A 25343-nucleotide genomic window follows, 5' to 3' on the forward strand; every position below is an offset into this window, starting at 1 on the left:
AGATGAGTTCAAAGATGGACAATCTTTCTTCAGGTTGATATTCTAAAAGATTGGTCAAAATGAGTCTGAAACACGTTAAAACAAAAAACGACATTATAAGGCTATACTAAACATTTTATTAAACAATACCAGATATTAAAATGGACACGTTGTGAATTTGGGAAGCGTGGTCGAGAGGCTAAGTACGCTTGAAATTGGCTTGGCTAACTATGAAGGTGGCTCGAGGTTCGACACCTGATTCAAGCAGAATTGTGTTTACTGAGCGCCTAAAGGCAGTATGGAAAAACCTTCTCCTAGATACTCCCCTCCTCCCACTGGTCCACAAATAAGATTAGATCATAGCGCTCTGAGCATGCTATAAGCATGAAAGTAGCGCTATATAAAAGCTATAACTTCACATTTTTAAATAATGCACTTGCATGTATTTAATTAAATAGCTTCTTTTAAATTTCAGAATTAATGTCGCAATAATGCATAATTTTTATGAGGTTCGATGGAAAAATGCTAAATATATTTATGTATGTAGGTCTTATATTTGTTTGACTTACCTGTCTATACTAGTAGGCGACAACTTAGTTCTGACTGTTTCCATCATTGGTTCCATGGTGTCTTGATTCAAAACATTCACTTTGAAAACCATACACCAGTACACTACCCCAAGAGCGAACATGTCACACTGTAAAGAAACAAATAGATATAATTTTAATTACTGCTAAACTGTAAATTTAATTCAATTATATTTTTAAGGGAAAATTATATAATTTGTCGTCTCAGGGTCCAGGTTTGTAAACACATTTCAGCATAATATAAAGTTATAAACTATGGGGATTAGGTTTTTACATGAGTAAATTATACATGTAATATATTTTATAGTTAATAATTAATTAACTCTCCCCCACCCCAACAACTCCCTTATCAAGGAAACACCTAAAATCTAATTTAAAAATCTACAATCGCTACAATTAGATTTTTTTATTCGATTTTAGGTGTGTTTCCTTGATTAGGGGGTTGTTGGGGGGAGAGTTAATTATCTATTTATTGTTGAAGTGTCTTATACTAATTGACAAAAGTTTTTTATCGTGATACTCATAATGGGGCTTAAGAGTTTTAAACTACTGTGGAAATTATATTATATATATAAAATGATGGTTATCTTATTTAAAGATAACTGGCAGTATACAAAATGATCTTCACTAATTTATTACCAAATGTAACAAACACGGACATGTTCAAGTTTCCAATGGTTACCAGACTGGACATGCTATATTAACAATAAATTAATGGGCGATTCTGTTTTACTTCACATGTGTAATATAAACAAGTTTTCGTGCACACATCAGAATCTTCTATCTCTTTCTCTCTCTATATATATACTATTCTACCTAATTAAATATTAGACTCTAAGCTATCCATTTAAAAGGAAAGGGATATAAGTAAGAATATGACAAAAAATATTTATTTAGCTAAGTTATCGTTCGTTAGTTTAAGAAAGTTTGCGAATATTTATATGACAATTATAATTAAATCTAAAGGAGCTTTAAAAATATGGTAAAAAATGACTTACTTTAAAAGGGTCAAATGGTCTCTTTAAAAACTGTTCTGGGGACATGTACACGACAGTTCCTTTTCTTTTGGTCGCCATTGTATCCTCAGTGGGCAAGATATCCGATAAGCCGAAATCAGCAATGAGAATTTTCTTTTCTGTGATCAAAATGTTGTCCGTTTTCAAGTCTCTGTGAGCAACTTTTTTGTTATGGAGATAGTTAACTGCTGCACACAGCTGCACAAAGTATTCATCACTCATCTCCTGATGAATGGAAGGCAGTACCTTGGTCAGAGTGCCATCTTCGTAGAATGGCATCACATAAGCGAAGTACCGAGGAAAGGATCCCATGAAATCCATGCTCATGATAAAAGGATGGTGGATCGTGGCGAGTACTGCAACTTCAGATAAGAAATGCTTTACGATTTTTTTATCATCATAAGTGCTGTCTTTGTAATAAGCTTTGATGACTTTCTTGACGTTGTGGTCTAGTTTGGATGTGACTTGAAAAACTTTGATCGGGTAATTGTAGTGAAGCAGTGTGCCCACCTCGAAGTGATGTACTTGGCATATTTCTTTCTGGTAGTTTTGAAGTTCCAGTGTTTTTCTTTCCAGATGATACATTTTAAAATAGAATTGGAGAACACAGATATCCGAAAATAGAGGATGAATTAAATTCCTACAATACGAAAACACTAAGTCCCAAAGAAATAAGAACACAAATATAATAAGTCCAACACTTGTATTTCTCAAAGAGAGCTCAAAGCTAATGTAAGAGGAGGTACAGTGATAAATGATAGAGTTAATTTTTTAAATTGATTTTTATAGCCAAGTGAGCTCCTCCCACAATCCTTGAGCTACAAATGTTTAATTTTACGTCATGTGATTGGCTGAAAGCTGGAGGTGCGCCAAACTATCCTCGTTGTCTTTGAAGTTTTTGACCAGTGGATGACACTTGGAGACTCCATTGTTCAGAGGTACATACGTCAGCAGACGACCAAGGTTTGGGCTGCTGTCATAATTTGTTGCTTTGCAAGGATGAACACATTAGTGATTGAAGGACCGACAATGTCAACAATCTTTTGTTTTCTCGAGACGACTTAGTGACCAGTTGCAGTGGACACCGTCTCGGTCATTCGGAGAAAGAGCAGGGGATTGCGGGGAACAAAAGGACAGTATCAGATGTTTATGTAAGCATTGAGAAAGCGTATCGAAAATGTCACCCGCTCCTTACCCAAATACATTTCGTGTGTGGTAAGCATGGAAGGACAAGGTTAAAGAATTTTAAAAATATGTTACAATGTTCGTTTTAAAAAAAGAAATGCCAATGTTGCATAGTATATTTAAAGTATTATAACTACTAATGTACTAACATTTTTGTATCTATTGAAGTAGTAAATTATTTTTTTGTTTATATTATTTAAAAAAATCATTTCTATTGTCTTGCCAAATGTATTTTTTTTAAATCACATATAAATTCGCCTAAAATAAATCAAAATTAATATAGTCATTTCGAAGTAAAATGTTCAACTGTTAATTAAGTAAAGATGTGTGCCCCTGTCGTGTGTACGTTGAGAGCTCTTTATTAAGCTTCACGTGATGGCAAATGTTATGGACCAAAAAAACAACTATTTACTGCTTTTCTCTAATATATTGTTTGCCAATGGGTGTACATTTATAACTAAAATTTTCATCTAAAAATAGCTCTCTATAAATGGGAATAACGACTAAAATTGTCAATCATTGTACTTTACCTATGGAATTGTGATATTTAAAAAAACTTTCACTTAATGGGTTAACAGTTTTATTTTGACCCAGCTCAAGTTACGTGTTTCTTTGTTACATCTCTTTAATAGTTAAAAAAAACACTTTCTTTTTTTCTTTCATCAAGATGGCACTATAACTTCATGACATACAATATTTAAAGTCCAATATATTTTATAAGCAATAAAACGTTGAAAATTAAATGTAAGACAATTTCAAACAAGGTTACAAAGAAAGTTTGTGTGGAAACACAAAGTCAGAATCGAATCGGTCCCCGAAGTGGTCCACCCAGGCAGGTAAAAGGGAAAGTTTCAATATTTTCAGAAAGAACACCAGAATGAAATTATATCAAATAGAAATACCGTTGTATTTATTAAAATACTGTTACGTATTTCTGAATCTTCTGGCTAAATGTACTAGTAGGCACACAAATAAAAACACTGCAAAGAACTTGACGACTAAACTCTCAGCTTCATATAACTTTATTGACTATTAACTCTAACAATTTGTTACTGTAACATGTAGCATAGAAGACTGTACAATATCTGTCAGTTTACAGTTAGCTATACTTCGTTGCAATTCATCTCTTCACTTCGTTGCAATTCATCTCTTCTCAACTTGCATCGAGTCGTATTCCACTGAACAGACCAACGACACACTTCCCAGTGTCGCTCCAGGTCTCCCAAAGCTGAACCAAGTCGTACTCAAAGTCTACCGAATCAGAGCCGCACACGTCTTACATCGACTGTATCGACTGTAACGGCTCAAGTCCACTGTAGTTCGCTGTATAGACTTTAACGACAGTAGTCCACTCCAGTTAACTCTACCCTAGTTAACTTGCATCGAGTCGTACACATCTCTCTTCTACTGTCTCGCACAGTAGACAACAGTACCGACGACTCACTCACGACTCTATACGACTGACTTTCACATTAACTTTCTGGCTTATATAGAGTCCCTAATCGCTTCTCCAAAGTTGCACAAACACTGCTTGTATCTTCTGGAATAACACGCGAGGAAAAGTCACATACTGTCTTTGTTTATACATGTAGATTCCAGAGAACACTTGCTGCAGTGTCATCAAGTCGGGGTCACACGTAGTGACCTCTATCTGTCACTGTTCATTAGTAACTGTCCCCCTACTTAGATCTGTTTGTCCCCTGGAACAATACGTGAGGACACGTCACATCCTGTCTTTGTTTGTACATGTAGATTCCAGAGAACACTCGCTGCTGTGTCATCTCGCCGGGGTCATACGTTGACCTCTACCTATCACTGTTCATTTGTAACAATACTTTTGTAAGATTTCTACTTACAAGATGATTCAATTTTTAAAAAAATTGTAGTAGTATAATTAATGTTTTCTATGTATGGTCGATTTTTTTTCCTCAAAATAATTTCTAGGAAACCTTTAGCAGTTTATGAGATCATTGTCTACCACCCTCCAACAAAGAAAATCATTTTTTATACTAATATATGGAATTCCAAAAATATTTAAAAAATGTTTTCTTTGATACGTCACTTAGACCACCCCTCCACCTCCCAGTCAAATTTTACTCTTTCCCGCAGACACACAAACTCACAAATTGTTTACTTTTAGTTTACTTCAATACTCCGTAAACAAACAAATCATTCGCTTAAACAACAAAGAAATCAACATAATAGAGACCCGGCGTAGACTATCGCGGTGTCCAGAGGAGCCGAACAATAGCTTAATTAGGTACAGCGCGTCAAAGCGCTATCGGCTCGGCCACTCCTATTGCGGCCATTCTTGTCCAGCCTAAATAAAAACGTGTCAGCTGACCTTAAGTAAACATATACTGTCCACTTCAAACAAGAGATTCACTGAAGTTCCTTACTGCGCAAAAAGTTTACGAGATGATAACGTGTTCCGCGGCATCCACAACGCTCTGTCACAAATCACATGACAAAGAAAAGGCGCCAAATTATTCAAAAAAAAATGAGCTTCATTTGCAATTAAATCAGAAGGATATATTTCATTACTTGAAATACTCAGCTTCTTGAGACACTTGTGTTACATCTGAAAATCTCATCCTGTGATCAGCTTGAGTTTAAATCATTTCTTCTCTTAATATTTACAACTTGTGTTTAATTGAAACAGATCTAGTTCATTGTATATTTCTATATACTTCGACTGTGCTTCTATTCACAATTATTTTTAATGTAATTGATGGCTAAGAGGTAAAGCTCTAGATTTCGAATCGGGGGATCAGGGTTCATAGACTGAAACTGACTGGGTTATTTTAATTTTGGGATCTTTGGGCACTATCGTTGTTGTTTTTGTGAATCGATTAAATAGAAAAAAAAATAATATGAAAATTATTTTAAACAATTTTTCACCTTTTTAAAAATGTGCAGTTTTTATTGTGTGTTTTCTGTTATGTGACATGATTTCTAAGCATGGAAGGAAGGATATGTCGTTAAGTCTAAAACTTGACTCTCTTAGTTCTGCAAGCTATGTACGCTGCATTAAAAAAAAGAGTGAGTTCGTTATTGAAACATTGCGCTTTTTAACTTAGCTAGAATGTAATCAAGACTATTCGTTGTTTCAATAGTTAAAATTCGGACTTTTCACTGAAGCTGAATGTACTTTTAAACATTTCGCAGTTAATAAAACGATCGCGTTACGTTTTCAAATGTCAATAGTATCACAGAAACGACTTTGATGCTGTTAATACTTAAAAAAAAAAAAAAAAAAAACTATTTTTTTAATATAGATAAAAGAGTTCTTATCTATTAATTAACTGCTAAAATTCTTCTATTGCTCTCAATACTTCAAGATTTGTTTACTATTTTCTAAATGAACAGTTCAATTACAAATAATAATTTAATTAATTATTTATTTTTTTATTGTTTTATGTGTTGTTATTAACAAGAAATAATTATGTAACTTTTATTATTAGATTCAATTTCTTTTTAGTTTTGTTAATAATCGTGACAGACAGATAGACAGTGAGTGAATATAAACTTTGTTTGCACTAAGCAATATTTTCAACTTGGTGTCAGCTTCTGTTCAGTGATGCGGTGATTCCGCTTCCCATCATATCAAAACATTTTTGCAGATTGCTTTTACTAGTAGCGAAAGTAACGTTACGATGAGTCCATCCAACTCTATGGGTACATTAGTCTGGCAGAGTTTAGGTTGTTAGTTTATTTGCATGCCACTTTGTCATCCTCGATAGTCGATAAGAATCTCAAATCAATCTTAGAATCAAGTAAGAATTGAGTTTAAGGGAAAGAATTTACTGAAGGAGAAAATACAAAAAAATAAACACGGTTATGTCTCTTATAATCTTTTGCAATCCCAACGTGTAAACTTTGCTTTTAATGTTGTCCTCTACATTATATCTGAATATACAAAACTATTTTCTTGTGTATATTTTTGAAAAATTAATTATTTCAAAATTATTTACACCCTAATTTAGATGTTTGGTTTTATGAAAATCTTGTAATGACAATACAAAAGATGTTTTAAAAAATCAATTAGTAATCTGTTGCACATTTCTAGCTCTTAAACTAACTATATAAAAACAAAAAGGGTTTTAATCACATCAGTTAATCTACTTATCCCATTTGCTAAAAAGTTAATTACTTGGATTGCTTCCCATTAACACTCCAATCCTCACCTCTGCTCAACAATCATAAAGACTGTTTCCCTTTGATGCTCCACTAGCCTATATGGATAATTGGATTTATCAAAGTGAAGGTGCTAAGTAATAGAAACCCGGTAGTAACAATTACAGTGTCCAGTGCAGTTAAACAATAGCTATATTCTTTAGTGTGCTGTATCTATGTGCACTAACAACTCGGTCATTTCTAATGAATTGTTATTAGTAAACACTTTAATCGTAATTCTTCATCTCTAAATGATAATTACCAACCAATGCAGATTGCGGTTGATAATTACTATTGTTTATTTTACAAGTCACGAATATTTCTTCAAAAAATCTTAGTCTCAAGTCCATGCGTCCTTAACTTTGACTAACTCCTAGACTTCGACTGACAATAGCGGTTGGCAGGGTTCATACTAATATTTATGGTTCTTTTTGTCTAGAAAGGCAATGGATGCGCCCAGATGAAACACTGGTTTTGATTTCGTGTTGAGACAGGGCAGAATCTGGTGTGGCTAATCAAGCCAATTCTAGAGAGGCAGACTTTGCCACAATTATTGCATGTGTATGCATCTGTTTCAGGGCTATACGACAGGGCAGCTTTTTTTTTCCCTCTTGATTAAGGCCTCTTTCTTTTTTTCGTTATCAGCGAGGATCCTTCTAGCACAAACAGTCTCCATGCACTCCGGTCTTTAGCTTTTTCTTCCCACAAACTTTCTTTGATGCCTGTGGCTCTCATGTCTCGCTTGCAGACATCTCTATAGGTAAGTCTTGGGCGGCCCTTGGGTCTGACTCCCTCCACAAGATCAGCATAAAAAATATCTTTCGGGATTCTACCATCTGGCATGCGGGTGACAAGTTCCAGCCAACGTAGTCTTCTTTGTGTCAAGAGAGCATACATGCTGTTCATATTGGCCAATCTTAAAACTTCCTGGTTGGTGACTTGATCCCTCCAAGAGATGCGCATTATACGTCTCATGCTATTCAATCTTGGTACATATATGTTGACTTGCTTTCACTTCCATAGATTAGAGTGCTCATAACACAGGCATTGTAGACTAGGATTTTGGTTGCTGTGGTCAATTTGGCATTTTCCAAGACGCGCTTGGAGAGTTTTGCCAATGCTGTAGTAGCTTTTCCTATTCTTTTTGTCAGCTCAATGTCTAAATCTAGGTTACTGGCAAGTGTTGATCCATAGTAGGTAAATTCCTGCACCACCAATATGTATAACAGGTATTTAAACGACGTCTTGTGCCAGAATTTTGGTCTTGGAGAGACTTATTGTAAGGCTAAACTCTTGACAAGCAACTGTCAAAGCATTCACTAGCTTCAGTAGATTTCTTATGAATGAGATATGAGGGCCGCGTCATTGGCGAACAGCAGCTCCCTAATCAAGATACGACGTCTTTTCGTTTTGGCTTCAAGACGTGACAGGTTATAAAGCCTTCAATCGGATCTACTGTGGATATATATTCCATCTTCCCTAGATATAAAAGCACTGGTTAGTAAGACTGAAAAGAAGATGACAAATAGTGTTGGAGCGTGTACTGTTTGTTTCACAAGTCTCGAATATTTCTTTAAAAAAAAAATTATGTCTCAAGTCCATGCCTCCTTTACTTTGACTAACTCCTAGACTTTGGCTGACAATGGCAGCTGCCAGATTTTATAGTTTAAAAAAGGTCTAAAGGACAAGTGGGTGACTGCGGTAGCAATATATCATAGCTATATTAAACTTTAAAGTATATCTGTTTAAAAAATGTAGAGTATTATTTTAAAATTATATTAGGAACAAATTTTAATCAAACTTCTATATATTTAAATACATCAAATACTTCTGCATCGTTATACATTTACACATGAATTGTATAGACATATTTTTTTAGAATATTAGTTCAACTAATTTAATCTTTAGAATGTCCGTTCCCACTTTTTATTTATTATTAGTAAATATTTAAATAATTTGTCAGAGTCTGTCATTTGGAAAATATAACTAGTTGTAAGTGATCAAAAACTAACAAAATTTGCATATCGGGACAAATCCTAGCTCAATAGCGAATAGCCAATTTTATAAGTTATATATTCTTTTAAAATGTTGGAATAAAACGTAAATCTCCATTGTAACTATCTATTTCCATTTATCTATTCTTTGAAATAGTTATTTTAAATAGAGAGGGAAGGGCAGTGATACACTATTGACACACTCTCATAATGCCTACACAAACATCTACTTCATTCAGCTTTGTTCCCCACAATCCCCTGCTCTTTCTTCGGCTGACCGTGACGTTGTCCACTGCGGCGGCGGTTGACTAACGCGTACAGAGAAAACAAAAGATTGTTGACATTCTTATCAGAGACACTCAGCACTTCAATCGCCAATATGGTCATCCTTGCGTAGCAAAAAATTCTTACAGCTGTCCAAACCTTGGTCGTCTGCTGACGTATGTACCCCCGAACAATGGCGTCTCCGATTGTCATACACTGGTCAAAAACTTCAAAGACAATTAGGAAGGAGTGTCTCACCTGTAGCTTTCATAAATTCGACCAATCACAAAACATTTTACTAAAACACCCACAGGTATGTAGGAGGGGCTTACAGCCATCGGCTGACTATATCAACTTTCACAGTTCAAGTTACAGTACATTCTCTTAATCAAAATAGTGATCTCTCTTTGCGAACTTTAAGTGTTGTGGTTCTACATTGTTTGTGTTCTATTTCTTGGATTTATTTTCGTACTGTTGGGATCTACATCAGCATTTATTGTCTGATAGCTCAATTCTGATCTATTCTACAATGTATCACTCGAAGAAAAAGAAAGACGGACTTCTAAGCTACCAAGACGATGCCTGCCATGTGTATGGCTTCGAGGTGGACAAACTACTTCAAGACAATCACCCGATCAAAGTTTTTCAAGTCAGATCCAAACAAGACCACAACGTCAAGAAAGTCATTAAAGCTTATTTCAAAGACAATACTGATGTTGACCAAATAACCACAAGGCAATTCATGGCAGAAATTTCAGTACTCACCAAGATCCACCATCCTTATGTTATGGGCATGGATACCATGGGTATCTTTCCTGGTTACTTCGCATACGTGATGCCATTGTACGAAACAGGAACTCTGACCGAGGCACTGCCGACCATGAATCAGGAAAAGAGTGATGAATACCTTGTGCAGCTGTGTGCAGGACTTAAATTTCTCCATAGACATAAAATCGCTCACAGAGACGTGAAAACGGACAACGTTTTGATCACAGCAAAAGAAAAGAGGGTGGTCATTGCTGATTTCGGTTTGTCTGAAATCTTGACCACTATTGATACGCCAGTGAGCACAATAAAAGGAACCCATATGTACATTTCCCCAGAACAGTTTATCCAGAAAGAATTTAACGCTTTTAAAGTAAGTGAAATGTTATATTTTCTTAATGTTCCTTAAGACTTAAGTGCTTGAATCAATTAAACATTCGGTTTCAAACGAAACTATTTAAAACACAAGTTAATTACTTTAAATCTATGAGCTGTAATAAGTAAAATTGGTTTTCATCAGAGCTTTTGAACTTCAGATATTGCTATCTATCTATCTATCTATCTATCTATCTATCTATCTATCTATCTATCTATCTATCTATCTATCTATCTATCTATCTATCTATCTATCTATCTATCTATCTATCTATCTATCTATCTATCTAAATATATATATATCATTACTTTTTTTTTAAATTTTATTTATTCTTTTATCTATTAATAATGTTTAATATAGTGTATTTATTTTTTATTTAATTTGATCAAGTATGTCTCGTTTTGGACTGTAATTGTTTTTGAACTAAGCTAGTTTTACCTTGTTAATATTAAGCACCACATATCGGCTGTACATAAAATGTAATTATTAAAAAAAACTATGCATATAATAACAAATTGTACATGTTTTATCTTGATTTGAAATTTCTTGACCTGTATAATATCTTGATCAAGATCTGATTCACCTTATACATATGTTGCTTTGATATACCAACAAAACGACAAGGCAATGATCTCATACTCTCTGTATTGTTTTCTTTACAGTGTGATATGTACGCACTAGGAGTAGTCTACTGGTGTATGGTTTTCAAAGTCGATGTCTTTGATTTAAAGAGCACCGAGCAAATGAAGGAATCAATCAATACTTTGTGTGATACTAGTATAGACTGGTAAGTCAAGCATTTATATTCAATATTTTGTTATGACTTTTATTAATAAGTAAAAATAAAAATCATCTCATGTCTCAGTTGAAATTCAAATGTTAAAAACTGTCAATCTTGTTTTGCTTTGAATAATATGTTGTACAGCTTTTTACAATACTTCAAGTCAAACATTCTGAATGGGTGTGCACAATCTGGATGGACACGATTCTCAAAAACGGCTGTAACGATTTTCCTTAAAATTTGACAATTATTTTTTTTTCAGGCTGGTTTTGACTAATCTTTTGGACCCGAGCCCTGTCGATAGGTTAACCTGTTACAATCTCCTCTGCGTACTGGAGCAGCCTGAATATCGTTTTAGAGACAGAATAGCCAGTCTTAGAGGTAATGGAAAAATGTTCTATCAGTCTGTCATCAATGTTTTAGTCTGTCCAGTGTCTGTCTAGGCTGTTTACTTATTTTAAAGTTTTTAAATCTTTTATCAACCTAACAAATTATTTTTCAAACCTTTAAATTCTTTTTGGACACCTGTTTATAATATCAACAAATTGCTTCTTTTTATTTTATTTCCATTCTAAGTTTAAACGCAAAGTTTTTTTCTTTGTCTTCCGCAGAACAACGCTTTATATAAATGTCAAGGTGGATTCCTTTTGACCAAACGAAAGACTGTTCTCTTTGCTTCAAGCCATATGTGACGTCATAGCCAGGACTTGAAACTTAATTGTAAATTTGTATATAATATAATCTCTGTACCACAGATCATCAATTATTCTAATAAAGTTTTTGTCTTTTAAATCTTTAAAAAAAATCTTTGTTTTGTTTCATTTTGTTATTGTTGTTATTGTTTTTTTTAAATAATTTTTTTTTAGTTTGAATGTTCATTGGAAACATCTATTAATAACAAAATAAATTTTAGAAAAAACATTTAACAATAGTATTTCATCATACTTCTAAGTACAACACAAATGTACGTCACTCTGTATTAAATCAGAGGATTTATTGAGATTGCGTTGCTAGAAACGCTTACAAAAAATAATTCTTTGCTCCTAAATAAAAGTTTATTGTCTAAACATCTAATGAACACATTTAATTACAAATCATTGTCTTTCTTTAGAGGAAATCAATAACACGATAAACTTCCCCAAAGTTTAAAAAGTGAGCCTGATTTTATCCATATAGTAAAGACACATACTTATACATATATATAATAACATTCTCTTTTGCAGTTATTATTAATACTGCATTAAGTTAAGGGTTAAATCAGTAAAGATCAAATGAAAAAAAAAACAAAATAAAATTGTCAATATCAGACTTTAATAACTTGTAATGATTTTTAAAATAATGAAATTCTGATAGATGGTTGTTCATTGTGGTGTTGTATCAGTAGTAAAATATACGCGTGGTGCAAGGAAATAGTAAATGTTTATTTTAAGCTTAACATAGTGTTACGTGCGCATCTTAGTGTGAATGTGAAATGGTGCGATTGCGTGTTGAAAGGAAAGAAGAACCGAAATGGAGGACTATGAACAAGAAAGTGTTTTCAGTGTTAATAAAGATTAAAGTATTTATAAACTGTGATTTTGTCGTTTACATGTCTAAAGAGTCTCATCCAATATGAAAACGTAACAAGTGGCGCCCAACGCAAAGGTAACCCACGTATCCCTGTATTCACAGGGGATCTCCTGTCAGCAGACAGTAGAGATAGTAAAATCTAGATCTAGAGACAGGAGAACATTCGATTCGATATTATTAGAAATAGACTATGGCGGACAGGGCTGAGGTAGCAGCGTTGAAGGAAGAGGGAAGGTTGTTGGAGCTTGAAGGGGCAGAACTAAGAAAATACGTACAAGAAAGGTTGATGGAGAGGGAGAGATTAGAGATGGAAAGAGAAAAAGAAAAGGAGAGATTAGCGATGGAAAAAGAATTAACAGATAAGGTAGAAAGCAATGCAATAGGAATGGGTCCAAATCAAAGTAAAGTAAGGCAATCAGTGGTACAGGGAAAGCGATTTAAACCCACATATAGACGTACAAGTTCATACATCTTATGCTTTAATTGTGGGAGAAGGGGGCATATTAGAAGACAGTGTCAACAATTAATTAGAATTAAGGATTCAAGGTACAATAGTGAAGAGGCGTATACGAGAAAAGAGAGGGATATTAGCAGCCTAGAAAACAGTACAGCTAGATCATTAGGTAGTAGGATCACAATGGGACATCATTGCAAAGGAGGGAAGCGGAAAGGATGGCATGTCAATAATGTTAGAATTATATAGATAGGATTAGAAAAGGTGGGAATGATGGACATTAATTATTGTTCTATTCTACAATGAATAAATATATGTGTAATGAATTGAATATTGTTGTTACAATATGCATGGAGCAAGATAGACTTTGTTTGTTAACTATTTGATTGCGACTGGAATGATGGTGTTTTGTACAGGCATACGATTATGAGTGGGGAGTTGTATTAATAGAAATATGATTACTTATAGATATATGTTAACAGAAGTGGTTTCAATTGCTCATAATAACAGTTATTATTGTGATGAATATAATTGTTATTCCATGTTGGAATTGTATTGGTATTAACATGACATTGTGTTTGATTTTGTGTAGTTATTACATTATGGTTTTATATGTTACCGATTTGTTTTAACTTGGAATAGTCTGATAATATATTCAGTGATTTGTATTTTGGACGTTCGATGTGCATCGAACTTGTTAAACAGGGGGGGTGTTACGTGCGCATCTTAGTGTGAATGTGAAATGGTGCGATTGCGTGTTGAAAGGAAAGAAGAACCGAAATGGAGGACTATGAACAAGAAAGTGTTTTCAGTGTTAATAAAGATTAAAGTATTTATAAACTGTGATTTTGTCGTTTACATGTCTAAAGAGTCTCATCCAATATGAAAACGTAACACATAGCTTTGTTTGATCGCTAGTTGAACTTTGATTAAATAATCCCTTAAAAAAATCATTAAATACAAATTTATGTCAATTATTACTTAAAGAAACAAAATAGAACAAATTAAAAAGTGATTTGACTGTCAACCCCTCCCCCCCAGCTCACATATTTAAAAAAGTAAAACTTGTACTCCAGTTTAAACTACATGTTATATATTTATACTCTCCATTCTAGTATTGTTATTGTGTAGCAGACATTAGTTGGTGAAATGAAAAGATACTTGGATGTTGTACTGGTTACATGACATCGTAGTTAGCTATATGTCATAGAAAAAGATAATCTGTCAATCATCTAAACAGGTTAATATCAATAATAATAATTCTCTATTGTAAAAGAAATAATATTATATTATTGATTTTATAGTTTCCGATAAATAGTTGGGTACGGTTATTTAATCAGTCGTCTAACTTATTTTTTTTTAATGCATAGTTTGTAAGCATTTAAATACAAAAATACTTTGGTGTAGTAGAATATGTCCACATTAACCCCCCCCCCCACATTAACGCCCCCCCCCCACTCACACAAATCTTAGTACATTAATCTTTTATTTTTAAATTTAACATTAAAGCAGAAAAAAAAAGATTCAAATCTTGTAAAAAAAATTGAAAGTACCAAAACATTTAATGAATAAAGTATTAATTTCAAATCATATGTATTTAAAAAAAAAAGTTATAACTCTAGAAACTGGGCAGTTTTCTCCAGTCATAACTCTCAACCCTCACCCTCGTACAAAAACAGACTCATACACACACACTTGTTTTATTTAGGTTCTTTTTGACGCTCCGTGACTTAAACAGACAGTGAACTATACCGACAAAAACATTTACGTGTTAGAGACCTGGCGTTGACATTCATGGTGTCCTGTACCATTGAACAATAACTTCATTAAATGTATTACGTGGCCAATCCTTAAGTCAACATTCCTACACAGCCTAAACAAAAATAAGATAAGCTATGTCGACTGTGTGCTTTGAATGTCTACCAGTACACTTGGAACTGTAACTTGGATTCTTTTGCTGGACATTAGCCAAATAAATGATAGTATTGTCCAGAGCATCAAGAGATTTATGTCATCATTTTGCAGAAAGCATGAAAGGGTACTAATTTCTTTAGCAGATTCCCGTATATGCAGTCCAGACCTTTGTAGTTCCTTCCTAACTATATTAATTGGGTACAGGAGCTTTGACCAGAATTCCAGATAGGCAAAAAAATTCTTAATTTTCCACTGCATGAAGAAGATTCTGTGCTAATATTATATGGCATTACGTCATTGTTGGTTGTTTATGTTTTGTGCGAAAGCAAAAGGATTCAGAGTATACAAAAGTTATGCTCGATTTTAGAATTACTCCGATAAGTGGACTGCCGTATTCACCATCACAACTGCTGACGAGTAGAAGACTCAGGGAATTATTCCAGCTGATCACAAACTATTGAAACCATTGGTAGCTGAAAATGCAGAGACATTACTTAACGAACGACAGATGCAAAGCTAAGTGAAATACGATGCAAAAGCAAGACTACCTAAAGATTTTTCTGTCGGAGAGTTCATCTAGGTCAAACATGGCAGAAAGCAGTTGTCATAAAAAAAAAATTCAGCACCCACTTACATCATAAAGACAAACAATGGAAAAACATACAGAAGAAATCAACGCTTTTTAAATAAGAGTTTCGATGAAGACATCTCTGGGTACTATGATACCGATGAAGACAATGAACTGCAAACTGTTGCAACAAACGAAACAGACAGTTATAGACCAACGTCTAGAGAACTTGTTCAGTCAAGACAATCAGAAGTGGACGAATTGTTAAAGTTCCTAGTAGACAGTGCCGGTCGCAGTGGGCGCCGCGCTTTCATAGGCCCTCGCGCTAATTCCAAGTGTACATTATTAAATTAAACAATTATAACGTATATAAAAAACAGGGTTTTCGCGACCTCCTGATTTTCCAGGGCCTCCAGGAAATCTCATGAAAAGGCAAAATATACGATAAAGTCCTGAACTTTTTTTGAATTTATTCAAATCTCCTGAAGAATAGACGAAATTGACATTTTGGGGTGCCAATAAATAAAAAGTGGCATTGCGAGCTTTCATTTGATAAAAATTTATTGCAAAGGCAAAAGTAGGCCTATTTTCTAATAACAAAAAATAATTTTGACATTATGCTTATCCCTACCCAGACTAGGCCCCGCGAGATCCGTTTCGCATTGGGCCCCGCAAATGCTAGGGCCGGCCCTGCTAGTAGATATCACTATTAAGAACTTTAAAAGGAAGCGTGTGATAATAACTTCAATAGGAAGGATGTATTAATATTATATGATATTACGTCATTATTTTTTGTTTATGTTTTGTGCGAAAGCAAAGGGATTAGATGTAAATAAAAAGAGAGAGTTTCCATTGGATTGAGGAAAGATGAATAAAGGGGTAATAACTCGAGTGTGAAGTTTAATTCTGAAATTATAGACGCCAAACCCGAATAATGGACAATTTTAGCATTGTTAAGAAAAACTTTTAGTTATACTCGATTCTGTAAATTTTGCTTCAAGGTTAATTAGTGACCTGGGTTCGAATCTTGGTGGAGTCTGGGATTTTGAATTTCTGCATTTTTAGGGTGCTCCTGAGTCTACCCAACACTAATGAAAGTAAAGGCGGTAGGCCGTTAACCGTGGGCCAAAGGTATTATCTTTTTTTTAAATCTTGCTTGTTAGATCTTTACTTTGTACCGAGGACTCTGAATGTCGTTAATCATTAACTTTACTTTATACTTATGATGTTAACAAAGAAAAAAAAAAGAAGAGAAGGAAAATCCCTAAATTTTGGAAATGCATATTCTTCATTGGGAAGGGGCTGTGGCTGAGTGCCTGCCTTCCAGAACCAGGGAACTGGGTTCGAATCTTGGGGAAGTCTGGGTTTTTGAATTTCTGCATTTTTAGGATGCTCCTGAGTCTACCCAACACTAATGGGTACTTAGCTTTAATTAATGAAAGTAAAGGCGGTTGGTCGTTAACCGTGGGCCAAAGAAACAGATGACCTAATTATAGACGCTAATGTCTGAAATGGAAAGTTACATCTTTACTTTACTCATTCCTTATATTCTTATTATTATTATATATTATATTCTTATGAGGCCCTATTATTTATTTTAGGTTCAAAAGGAATTAAATGCTAAGAAAACTTTTTTTTCTGTTCAATATTATAAGTAGCTGGATCATGTCTCCCTGTGTTCGTCTGTGTGTTGGTGTACTTGATAGTATTTTAAAATAATTATATATATTTCTGATGGTCTTTGTTATTATTAAAGTATTTTGATTATAGAAACCAAATGCATCATTAACACTATGAAGATAAAAATGTATCATCTTTGTGAATTTTAAAAGCTATGCAGTATGGTTATAACTAGTTACTATTTTTTTAATTAGGTTTAAAATAGAAAAAAATGGTGTATTATCAAATATCAATGAGAAAGTACTTTCTGTTTTCTTGAAAATTATATTCATTTTTTTAATAAATGGCATTACGTCACTTTTTCCCTACTTATATTTTTATAATTTTTTTCATTTTAATTTTACGTGACACATAAATATCTACAGAAAAAAAAATAAAAACAAAAAATAAAAATTAAAAAAAAATTAATTTAAAGAAAAATACTTTATTGAAATATTGTATCTCAAGTTATTTGATATTTCATTATATACAATGCACATGTAGTTTTATGTCATGTTATGTCACACAGGGCTTTCACCAAAGAAATCTCTTGTGTGGAAACAAAGAACTTGACCTTTGACATTTAAATAAAACGTTGCTCTGCAGACGACAAAACAAAAAAAAGAAATTGAAACATCACGTTTAGACAAAAAGTATTTTTAAACATACAAAAAAAAATATTTAATCTCTAGATATTATAGACTGATAGCGTCATGGATGACTTAAGTATTCTTTTTACTGAGTTATTGTTCCTAATGAATATAATTATTTCCCTTAGCACATTGCCTGAGAACAAGGCCGACAATTTTAAAACTGAAACTAAAAGAAAGATGACATACGAATAGAATACTTGTATATTACCTTTAAGTTTGGCTATCCTGTGTGAGAAACAAGATTCCTCCATCAAGAAGATGAGTTTAAAGATGGACAATCTTTCTTCAGGTTGATATTCTAAAAGATTGGTCAAAATGAGTCTGAAACACGTTAAAACAAAAAACGACATTATAAGGCTATACTAAACATTTTATTAAACAATACCAGATATTAAAATGGACACGTTGTGCATTTGGGAAGCGTGGTCGAGAGGCTAAGTACGCTTGAAATTGGCTTGGCTAACTATGAAGGTGGCTCGAGGTTCGACACCTGATTCAAGCAGAATTGTGTTTACTGAGCGCCTAAAGGCAGTATGGAAAAACCTTCTCCTAGATACTCCCCTCCTCCCACTGGTCCACAAATAAGATTAGATCATAGCGCTCTGAGCATGCTATAAGCATGAAAGTAGCGCTATATAAAAGCTATAACTTCACATTTTTAAATAATGCACTTGCATGTATTTAATTAAATAGCTTCTTTTAAATTTCAGAATTAATGTCGCAATAATGCATAATTTTTATGAGGTTCGATGGAAAAATGCTAAATATATTTATGTATGTAGGTCTTATATTTGTTTGACTTACCTGTCTATACTAGTAGGCGACAACTTAGTTCTGACTGTTTCCATCATTGGTTCCATGGTGTCTTGATTCAAAACATTCACTTTGAAAACCATACACCAGTACACTACCCCAAGAGCGAACATGTCACACTGTAAAGAAACAAATAGATATAATTTTAATTACTGCTAAACTGTAAATTTAATTCAATTATATTTTTAAGGGAAAATTATATAATTTGTCGTCTCAGGGTCCAGGTTTGTAAACACATTTCAGCATAATATAAAGTTATAAACTATGGGGATTAGGTTTTTACATGAGTAAATTATACATGTAATATATTTTATAGTTAATAATTAATTAACTCTCCCCCACCCCAACAACTCCCTTATCAAGGAAACACCTAAAATCTAATTTAAAAATCTACAATCGCTACAATTAGATTTTTTTATTCGATTTTAGGTGTGTTTCCTTGATTAGGGGGTTGTTGGGGGGGGAGAGTTAATTATCTATTTATTGTTGAAGTGTCTTATACTAATTGACAAAAGTTTTTTATCGTGATACTCATAATGGGGCTTAAGAGTTTTAAACTACTGTGGAAATTATATTATATATATAAAATGATGGTTATCTTATTTAAAGATAACTGGCAGTATACAAAATGATCTTCACTAATTTATTACCAAATGTAACAAACACGGACATGTTCAAGTCTCCAAGGGTTACCAGACTGGACATGCTATATTAACAATAAATTAATGGGCGATTCTGTTTTACTTCACATGTGTAATATAAACAAGTTTTCGTGCACACATCAGAATCTTCTATCTCTTTCTCTTTATATATATATATACTATTCTACCTAATTAAATATTAGACTCTAAGCTATCCATTTAAAAGGAAAGGGATATAAGTAAGAATATGACAAAAAATATTTATTTAGCTAAGTTATCGTTCGTTAATTTAAGAAAGTTTGCGAATATTTATATGACAATTATAATTAAATCTAAAGGAGCTTTAAAAATATGGTAAAAAATGACTTACTTTAAAAGGGTCAAATGGCCTCTTTAAAAACTGTTCTGGGGACATGTACACGACAGTTCCTTTTCTTTTGGTCGCCATTGTATCCTCAGTGGGCAAGATATCCGATAAACCGAAATCAGCAATGAGAATTTTCTTTTCTGTGATCAAAATGTTGTCCGTTTTCAAGTCTCTGTGAGCAACTTTTTTGTTATGGAGATAGTTAACTGCTGCACACAGCTGCACAAAGTATTCATCACTCATCTCCTGATGAATGGAAGGCAGTACCTTGGTCAGAGTGCCATCTTCGTAGAATGGCATCACATAAGCGAAGTACCGAGGAAAGGATCCCATGAAATCCATGCTCATGATAAAAGGATGGTGGATCGTGGCGAGTACTGCAACTTCAGATAAGAAATGCTTTACGATTTTTTTATCATCATAAGTGCTGTCTTTGTAATAAGCTTTGATGACTTTCTTGACGTTGTGGTCTAGTTTGGATGTGACTTGAAAAACTTTAATCGGGTAATTGTAGTGAAGCAGTGTGCCCACCTCGAAGTGATGTACTTGGCATATTTCTTTCTGGTAGTTTTGAAGTTCCAGTGTTTTTCTTTCCAGATGATACATTTTAAAATAGAATTGGAGAACACAGATATCCGAAAATAGAGGATGAATTAAATTCCTACAATACGAAAACACTAAGTCCCAAAGAAATAAGAACACAAATATAATAAGTCCAACACTTGTATTTCTCAAAGAGAGCTCAAAGCTAATGTAAGAGGAGGTACAGTGATAAATGATAGAGTTAATTTTTTAAATTGATTTTTATAGCCAAGTGAGCTCCTCCCACAATCCTTGAGCTACAAATGTTTAATTTTACGTCATGTGATTGGCTGAAAGCTGGAGGTGCGCCAAACTATCCTCGTTGTCTTTGAAGTTTTTGACCAGTGGATGACACTTGGAGACTCCATTGTTCAGAGGTACATACGTCAGCAGACGACCAAGGTTTGGGCTGCTGTCATAATTTGTTGCTTTGCAAGGATGAACACATTAGTGATTGAAGGACCGACAATGTCAACAATCTTTTGTTTTCTCGAGACGACTTAGTGACCAGTTGCAGTGGACACCGTCTCGGTCATTCGGAGAAAGAGCAGGGGATTGCGGGGAACAAAAGGACAGTATCAGATGTTTATGTAAGCATTGAGAAAGCGTATCGAAAATGTCACCCGCTCCTTACCCAAATACATTTCGTGTGTGGTAAGCATGGAAGGACAAGGTTAAAGAATTTTAAAAATATGTTACAATGTTCGTTTTAAAAAAAGAAATGCCAATGTTGCATAGTATATTTAAAGTATTATAACTACTAATGTACTAACATTTTTGTATCTATTGAAGTAGTAAATTATTTTTTTGTTTATATTATTTAAAAAAATCATTTCTATTATCTTGCCAAATGTATTTTTTTTAAATCACATATAAATTCGCCTAAAATAAATCAAAATTAATATAGTCATTTCGAAGTAAAATGTTCAACTGTTAATTAAGTAAAGATGTGTGCCCCTGTCGTGTGTACGTTGAGAGCTCTTTATTAAGCTTCACGTGATGGCAAATGTTATGGACCAAAAAAACAACTATTTACTGCTTTTCTCTAATATATTGTTTGCCAATGGGTGTACATTTATAACTAAAATCTTCATCTAAAAATAGCTCTCTATAAATGGGAATAACGACTAAAATTGTCAATCATTGTACTTTACCTATGGAATTGTGATATTTAAAAAAACTTTCACTTAATGGGTTAACAGTTTTATTTTGACCCAGCTCAAGTTACGTGTTTCTTTGTTACATCTCTTTAATAGTTAAAAAAAACACTTTCTTTTTTTCTTTCATCAAGATGGCACTATAACTTCATGACATACAATATTTAAAGTCCAATATATTTTATAAGCAATAAAACGTTGAAAATTAAATGTAAGACAATTTCAAACAAGGTTACAAAGAAAGTTTGTGTGGAAACACAAAGTCAGAATCGAATCGGTCCCCGAAGTGGTCCACCCAGGCAGGTAAAAGGGAAAGTTTCAATATTTTCAGAAAGAACACCAGAATGAAATTATATCAAATAGAAATACCGTTGTATTTATTAAAATACTGTTACGTATTTCTGAATCTTCTGGCTAAATGTACTAGTAGGCACACAAATAAAAACACTGCAAAGAACTTGACGACTAAACTCTCAGCTTCATATAACTTTATTGACTATTAACTCTAACAATTTGTTACTGTAACATGTAGCATAGAAGACTGTACAATATCTGTCAGTTTACAGTTAGCTATACTTCGTTGCAATTCATCTCTTCACTTCGTTGCAATTCATCTCTTCTCAACTTGCATCGAGTCGTATTCCACTGAACAGACCAACGACACACTTCCCAGTGTCGCTCCAGGTCTCCCAAAGCTGAACCAAGTCGTACTCAAAGTCTACCGAATCAGAGCCGCACACGTCTTACATCGACTGTATCGACTGTAACGGCTCAAGTCCACTGTAGTTCGCTGTATAGACTTTAACGACAGTAGTCCACTCCAGTTAACTCTACCCTAGTTAACTTGCATCGAGTCGTACACATCTCTCTTCTACTGTCTCGCACAGTAGACAACAGTACCGACGACTCACTCACGACTCTATACGACTGACTTTCACATTAACTTTCTGGCTTATATAGAGTCCCTAATCGCTTCTCCAAAGTTGCACAAACACTGCTTGTATCTTCTGGAATAACACGCGAGGAAAAGTCACATACTGTCTTTGTTTATACATGTAGATTCCAGAGAACACTTGCTGCAGTGTCATCAAGTCGGGGTCACACGTAGTGACCTCTATCTGTCACTGTTCATTAGTAACTGTCCCCCTACTTAGATCTGTTTGTCCCCTGGAACAATACGTGAGGACACGTCACATCCTGTCTTTGTTTGTACATGTAGATTCCAGAGAACACTCGCTGCTGTGTCATCTCGCCGGGGTCATACGTTGACCTCTACCTATCACTGTTCATTTGTAACAATACTTTTGTAAGATTTCTACTTACAAGATGATTCAATTTTTAAAAAAATTGTAGTAGTATAATTAATGTTTTCTATGTATGGTCGATTTTTTTTTCCTCAAAATAATTTCTAGGAAACCTTTAGCAGTTTATGAGATCATTGTCTACCACCCTCCAACAAAGAAAATCATTTTTTATACTAATATATGGAATTCCAAAAATATTTAAAAAATGTTTTCTTTGATACGTCACTTAGACCACCCCTCCACCTCCCAGTCAAATTTTACTCTTTCCCGCAGACACACAAACTCACAAATTGTTTACTTTTAGTTTACTTCAATACTCCGTAAACAAACAAATCATTCGCTTAAACAACAAAGAAATCAACATAATAGAGACCCGGCGTAGACTATCGCGGTGTCCAGAGGAGCCGAACAATAGCTTAATTAGGTACAGCGCGTCAAAGCGCTATCGGCTCGGCCACTCCTATTGCGGTCATTCTTGTCCAGCCTAAATAAAAACGTGTCAGCTGACCTTAAGTAAACATATACTGTCCACTTCAAACAAGAGATTCACTGAAGTTCCTTACTGCGCAAAAAGTTTACGAGATGATAACGTGTTCCGCGGCATCCACAACGCTCTGTCACAAATCACATGACAAAGAAAAGGCGCCAAATTATTCAAAGGAATGAGCTTCATTTGCAATTAAATCAGAAGGATATATTTCATTACTTGAAATACTCAGCTTCTTGAGACACTTGTGTTACATCTGAAAATCTCATCCTGTGATCAGCTTGAGTTTAAATCATTTCTTCTCTTAATATTTACAACTTGTGTTTAATTGAAACAGATCTAGTTCATTGTATATTTCTATATACTTCGACTGTGCTTCTATTCACAATTATTTTTAATGTAATTGATGGCTAAGAGGTAAAGCTCTAGATTTCGAATCGGGGGATCAGGGTTCATAAACTGAAACTGACTGGGTTATTTTAATTTTGGGATCTTTGGGCACTATCGTTGTTGTTTTTGTGAATCGATTAAATAGAAAAAAAAAATAATATGAAAATTATTTTAAACAATTTTTCACCTTTTTAAAAATGTGCAGTTTTTATTGTGTGTTTTCTGTTATGTGACATAATTTCTAAGCATGGAAGGAAGGATATGTCGTTCAGTCTAAAACTTGACTCTCTTAGTTCTGCAAGCTATGTACGCTGCATTAAAAAAAAGAGTGAGTTCGTTATTGAAACATTGCGCTTTTTAACTTAGCTAGAATGTAATCAAGACTATTCGTTGTTTCAATAGCTAAAATTCGGACTTTTCACTGAAGCTGAATGTACTTTTAAACATTTCGCAGTTAATAAAACGATTGCGTTACGTTTTCAAATGTCAATAGTATCACAGAAACGACTTTGATGCTGTTAATACTTAAAAAAAAAAAAAAAAAAAACTATTTTTTTAATATAGATAAAAGAGTTCTTATCTATTAATTAACTGCTAAAATTCTTCTATTGCTCTCAATACTTCAAGATTTGTTTACTATTTTCTATATGAACAGTTCAATTACAAATAATAATTTAATTAATTATTTATTTTTTTATTGTTTTATGTGTTGTTATTAACAAGAAATAATTATGTAACTTTTATTATTAGATTCAATTTCTTTTTAGTTTTGTTAATAATCGTGACAGACAGATAGACAGTGAGTGAATATAAACTTTGTTTGCACTAAGCAATATTTTCAACTTGGTGTCAGCTTCTGTTCAGTGATGCGGTGATTCCGCTTCTAATCATATCAAAACATTTTTGCAGATTGCTTTTACTAGTAGCGAAAGTAACGTTACGATGAGTCCATCCAACTCTATGGGTACATTAGTCTGGCAGAGTTTAGGTTGTTAGTTTATTTGCATGCCACTTTGTCATCCTCGATAGTCGATAAGAATCTCAAATCAATCTTAGAATCAAGTAAGAATTGAGTTTAAGGGAAAGAATTTACTGAAGGAGAAAATACAAAAAAATAAACACGGTTATGTCTCTTATAATCTTTTGCAATCCCAACGTGTAAACTTTGCTTTTAATGTTGTCCTCTACATTATATCTGAATATACAAAACTATTTTCTTGTGTATATTTTTGAAAAATTAATATGTTGACTTGCTTTCACTTCCATAGAGAAGAGTGCTCATAACACAGGCATTGTAGACTAGGCTTTTGGTTGCTGTGGTCAATTTGGCATTTTCCAAGACGCGCTTGGAGAGTTTTGCCAATGCTGTAGTAGCTTTTCCTATTCTTTTTGTCAGCTCAATGTCTAAATCTAGGTTACTGGCAAGTGTTGATCCATAGTAGGTAAATTCCTGCACCACCAATATGTATAACAGGTATTTAAACGACGTCTTGTGCCAGGATTTTGGTCTTGGAGAGACTTATTGTAAGGCTAAACTCTTGACAAGCAACTGTCAAAGCATTCACTAGCTTCAGTAGATTTCTTATGAATGAGATATGAGGGCCGCGTCATTGGCGAACAGCAGCTCCCTAATCAAGATACGACGTCTTTTCGTTTTGGCTT

At 33.9% G+C, this 25343-nt stretch overlaps 3 protein-coding genes across 3 annotated transcripts; 1 reads left to right on the top strand and 2 right to left on the bottom strand.

The window, feature by feature from the left end:
• Positions 1-544: 544 nt before the first annotated feature.
• Positions 545-2167, bottom strand: LOC129928537 (uncharacterized). Its single transcript, XM_056043170.1, has 2 exons — positions 1565-2167; positions 545-676 (listed from the first exon to the last, which is right to left on the bottom strand). Exons 1-2 carry the CDS (start codon positions 2165-2167, stop codon positions 545-547), a joined length of 735 nt encoding a protein of 244 aa, XP_055899145.1.
• Positions 2168-9730: 7563 nt separating this feature from the next.
• LOC129928538 (uncharacterized) lies at positions 9731-11566 on the top strand. Its single transcript, XM_056043171.1, has 3 exons — positions 9731-10339; positions 11005-11129; positions 11386-11566. The coding sequence occupies exons 1-3, from the start codon at positions 9731-9733 to the stop codon at positions 11564-11566; spliced, it is 915 nt and encodes a 304-aa protein (XP_055899146.1).
• Positions 11567-17870: 6304 nt separating this feature from the next.
• LOC129928539 (uncharacterized) lies at positions 17871-20367 on the bottom strand. Its single transcript, XM_056043172.1, has 4 exons — positions 19765-20367; positions 18745-18872; positions 18149-18261; positions 17871-17887 (listed from the first exon to the last, which is right to left on the bottom strand). Exons 1-4 carry the CDS (start codon positions 20365-20367, stop codon positions 17871-17873), a joined length of 861 nt encoding a protein of 286 aa, XP_055899147.1.
• Between the last annotated feature and the right edge of the window lie 4976 nt (positions 20368-25343).

This window comes from Biomphalaria glabrata, chromosome 10 (genome assembly GCF_947242115.1).
Source record: "Biomphalaria glabrata chromosome 10, xgBioGlab47.1, whole genome shotgun sequence".
Classification (NCBI taxonomy): Eukaryota; Metazoa; Mollusca; class Gastropoda; family Planorbidae; genus Biomphalaria; species Biomphalaria glabrata.

What these genes read in the sequence shown, in the direction of transcription:
- LOC129928537 (XM_056043170.1), bottom strand. Translation starts at nt 2,167, where the DNA reads ATGTATCATCTGGAAAGAAAAACACTGGAACTTCAAAACTACCAGAAA. An exon ending in GACCATTTGACCCTTTTAAA is followed by an intron (nt 677 to 1,564) that starts GTAAGTCATTTT and finishes GTTTCTTTACAG; the next exon opens with TGTGACATGTTCGCTCTTGG.
- LOC129928538 (XM_056043171.1), top strand. Translation starts at nt 9,731, where the DNA reads ATGTATCACTCGAAGAAAAAGAAAGACGGACTTCTAAGCTACCAAGAC. An exon ending in AAGAATTTAACGCTTTTAAA is followed by an intron (nt 10,340 to 11,004) that starts GTAAGTGAAATG and finishes TTTTCTTTACAG; the next exon opens with TGTGATATGTACGCACTAGG. An exon ending in TGTGATACTAGTATAGACTG is followed by an intron (nt 11,130 to 11,385) that starts GTAAGTCAAGCA and finishes TTTTTTTTTCAG; the next exon opens with GCTGGTTTTGACTAATCTTT.
- LOC129928539 (XM_056043172.1), bottom strand. Translation starts at nt 20,367, where the DNA reads ATGTATCATCTGGAAAGAAAAACACTGGAACTTCAAAACTACCAGAAA. An exon ending in GGCCATTTGACCCTTTTAAA is followed by an intron (nt 18,873 to 19,764) that starts GTAAGTCATTTT and finishes GTTTCTTTACAG; the next exon opens with TGTGACATGTTCGCTCTTGG. An exon ending in TCGCCTACTAGTATAGACAG is followed by an intron (nt 18,262 to 18,744) that starts GTAAGTCAAACA and finishes AACGTGTTTCAG; the next exon opens with ACTCATTTTGACCAATCTTT.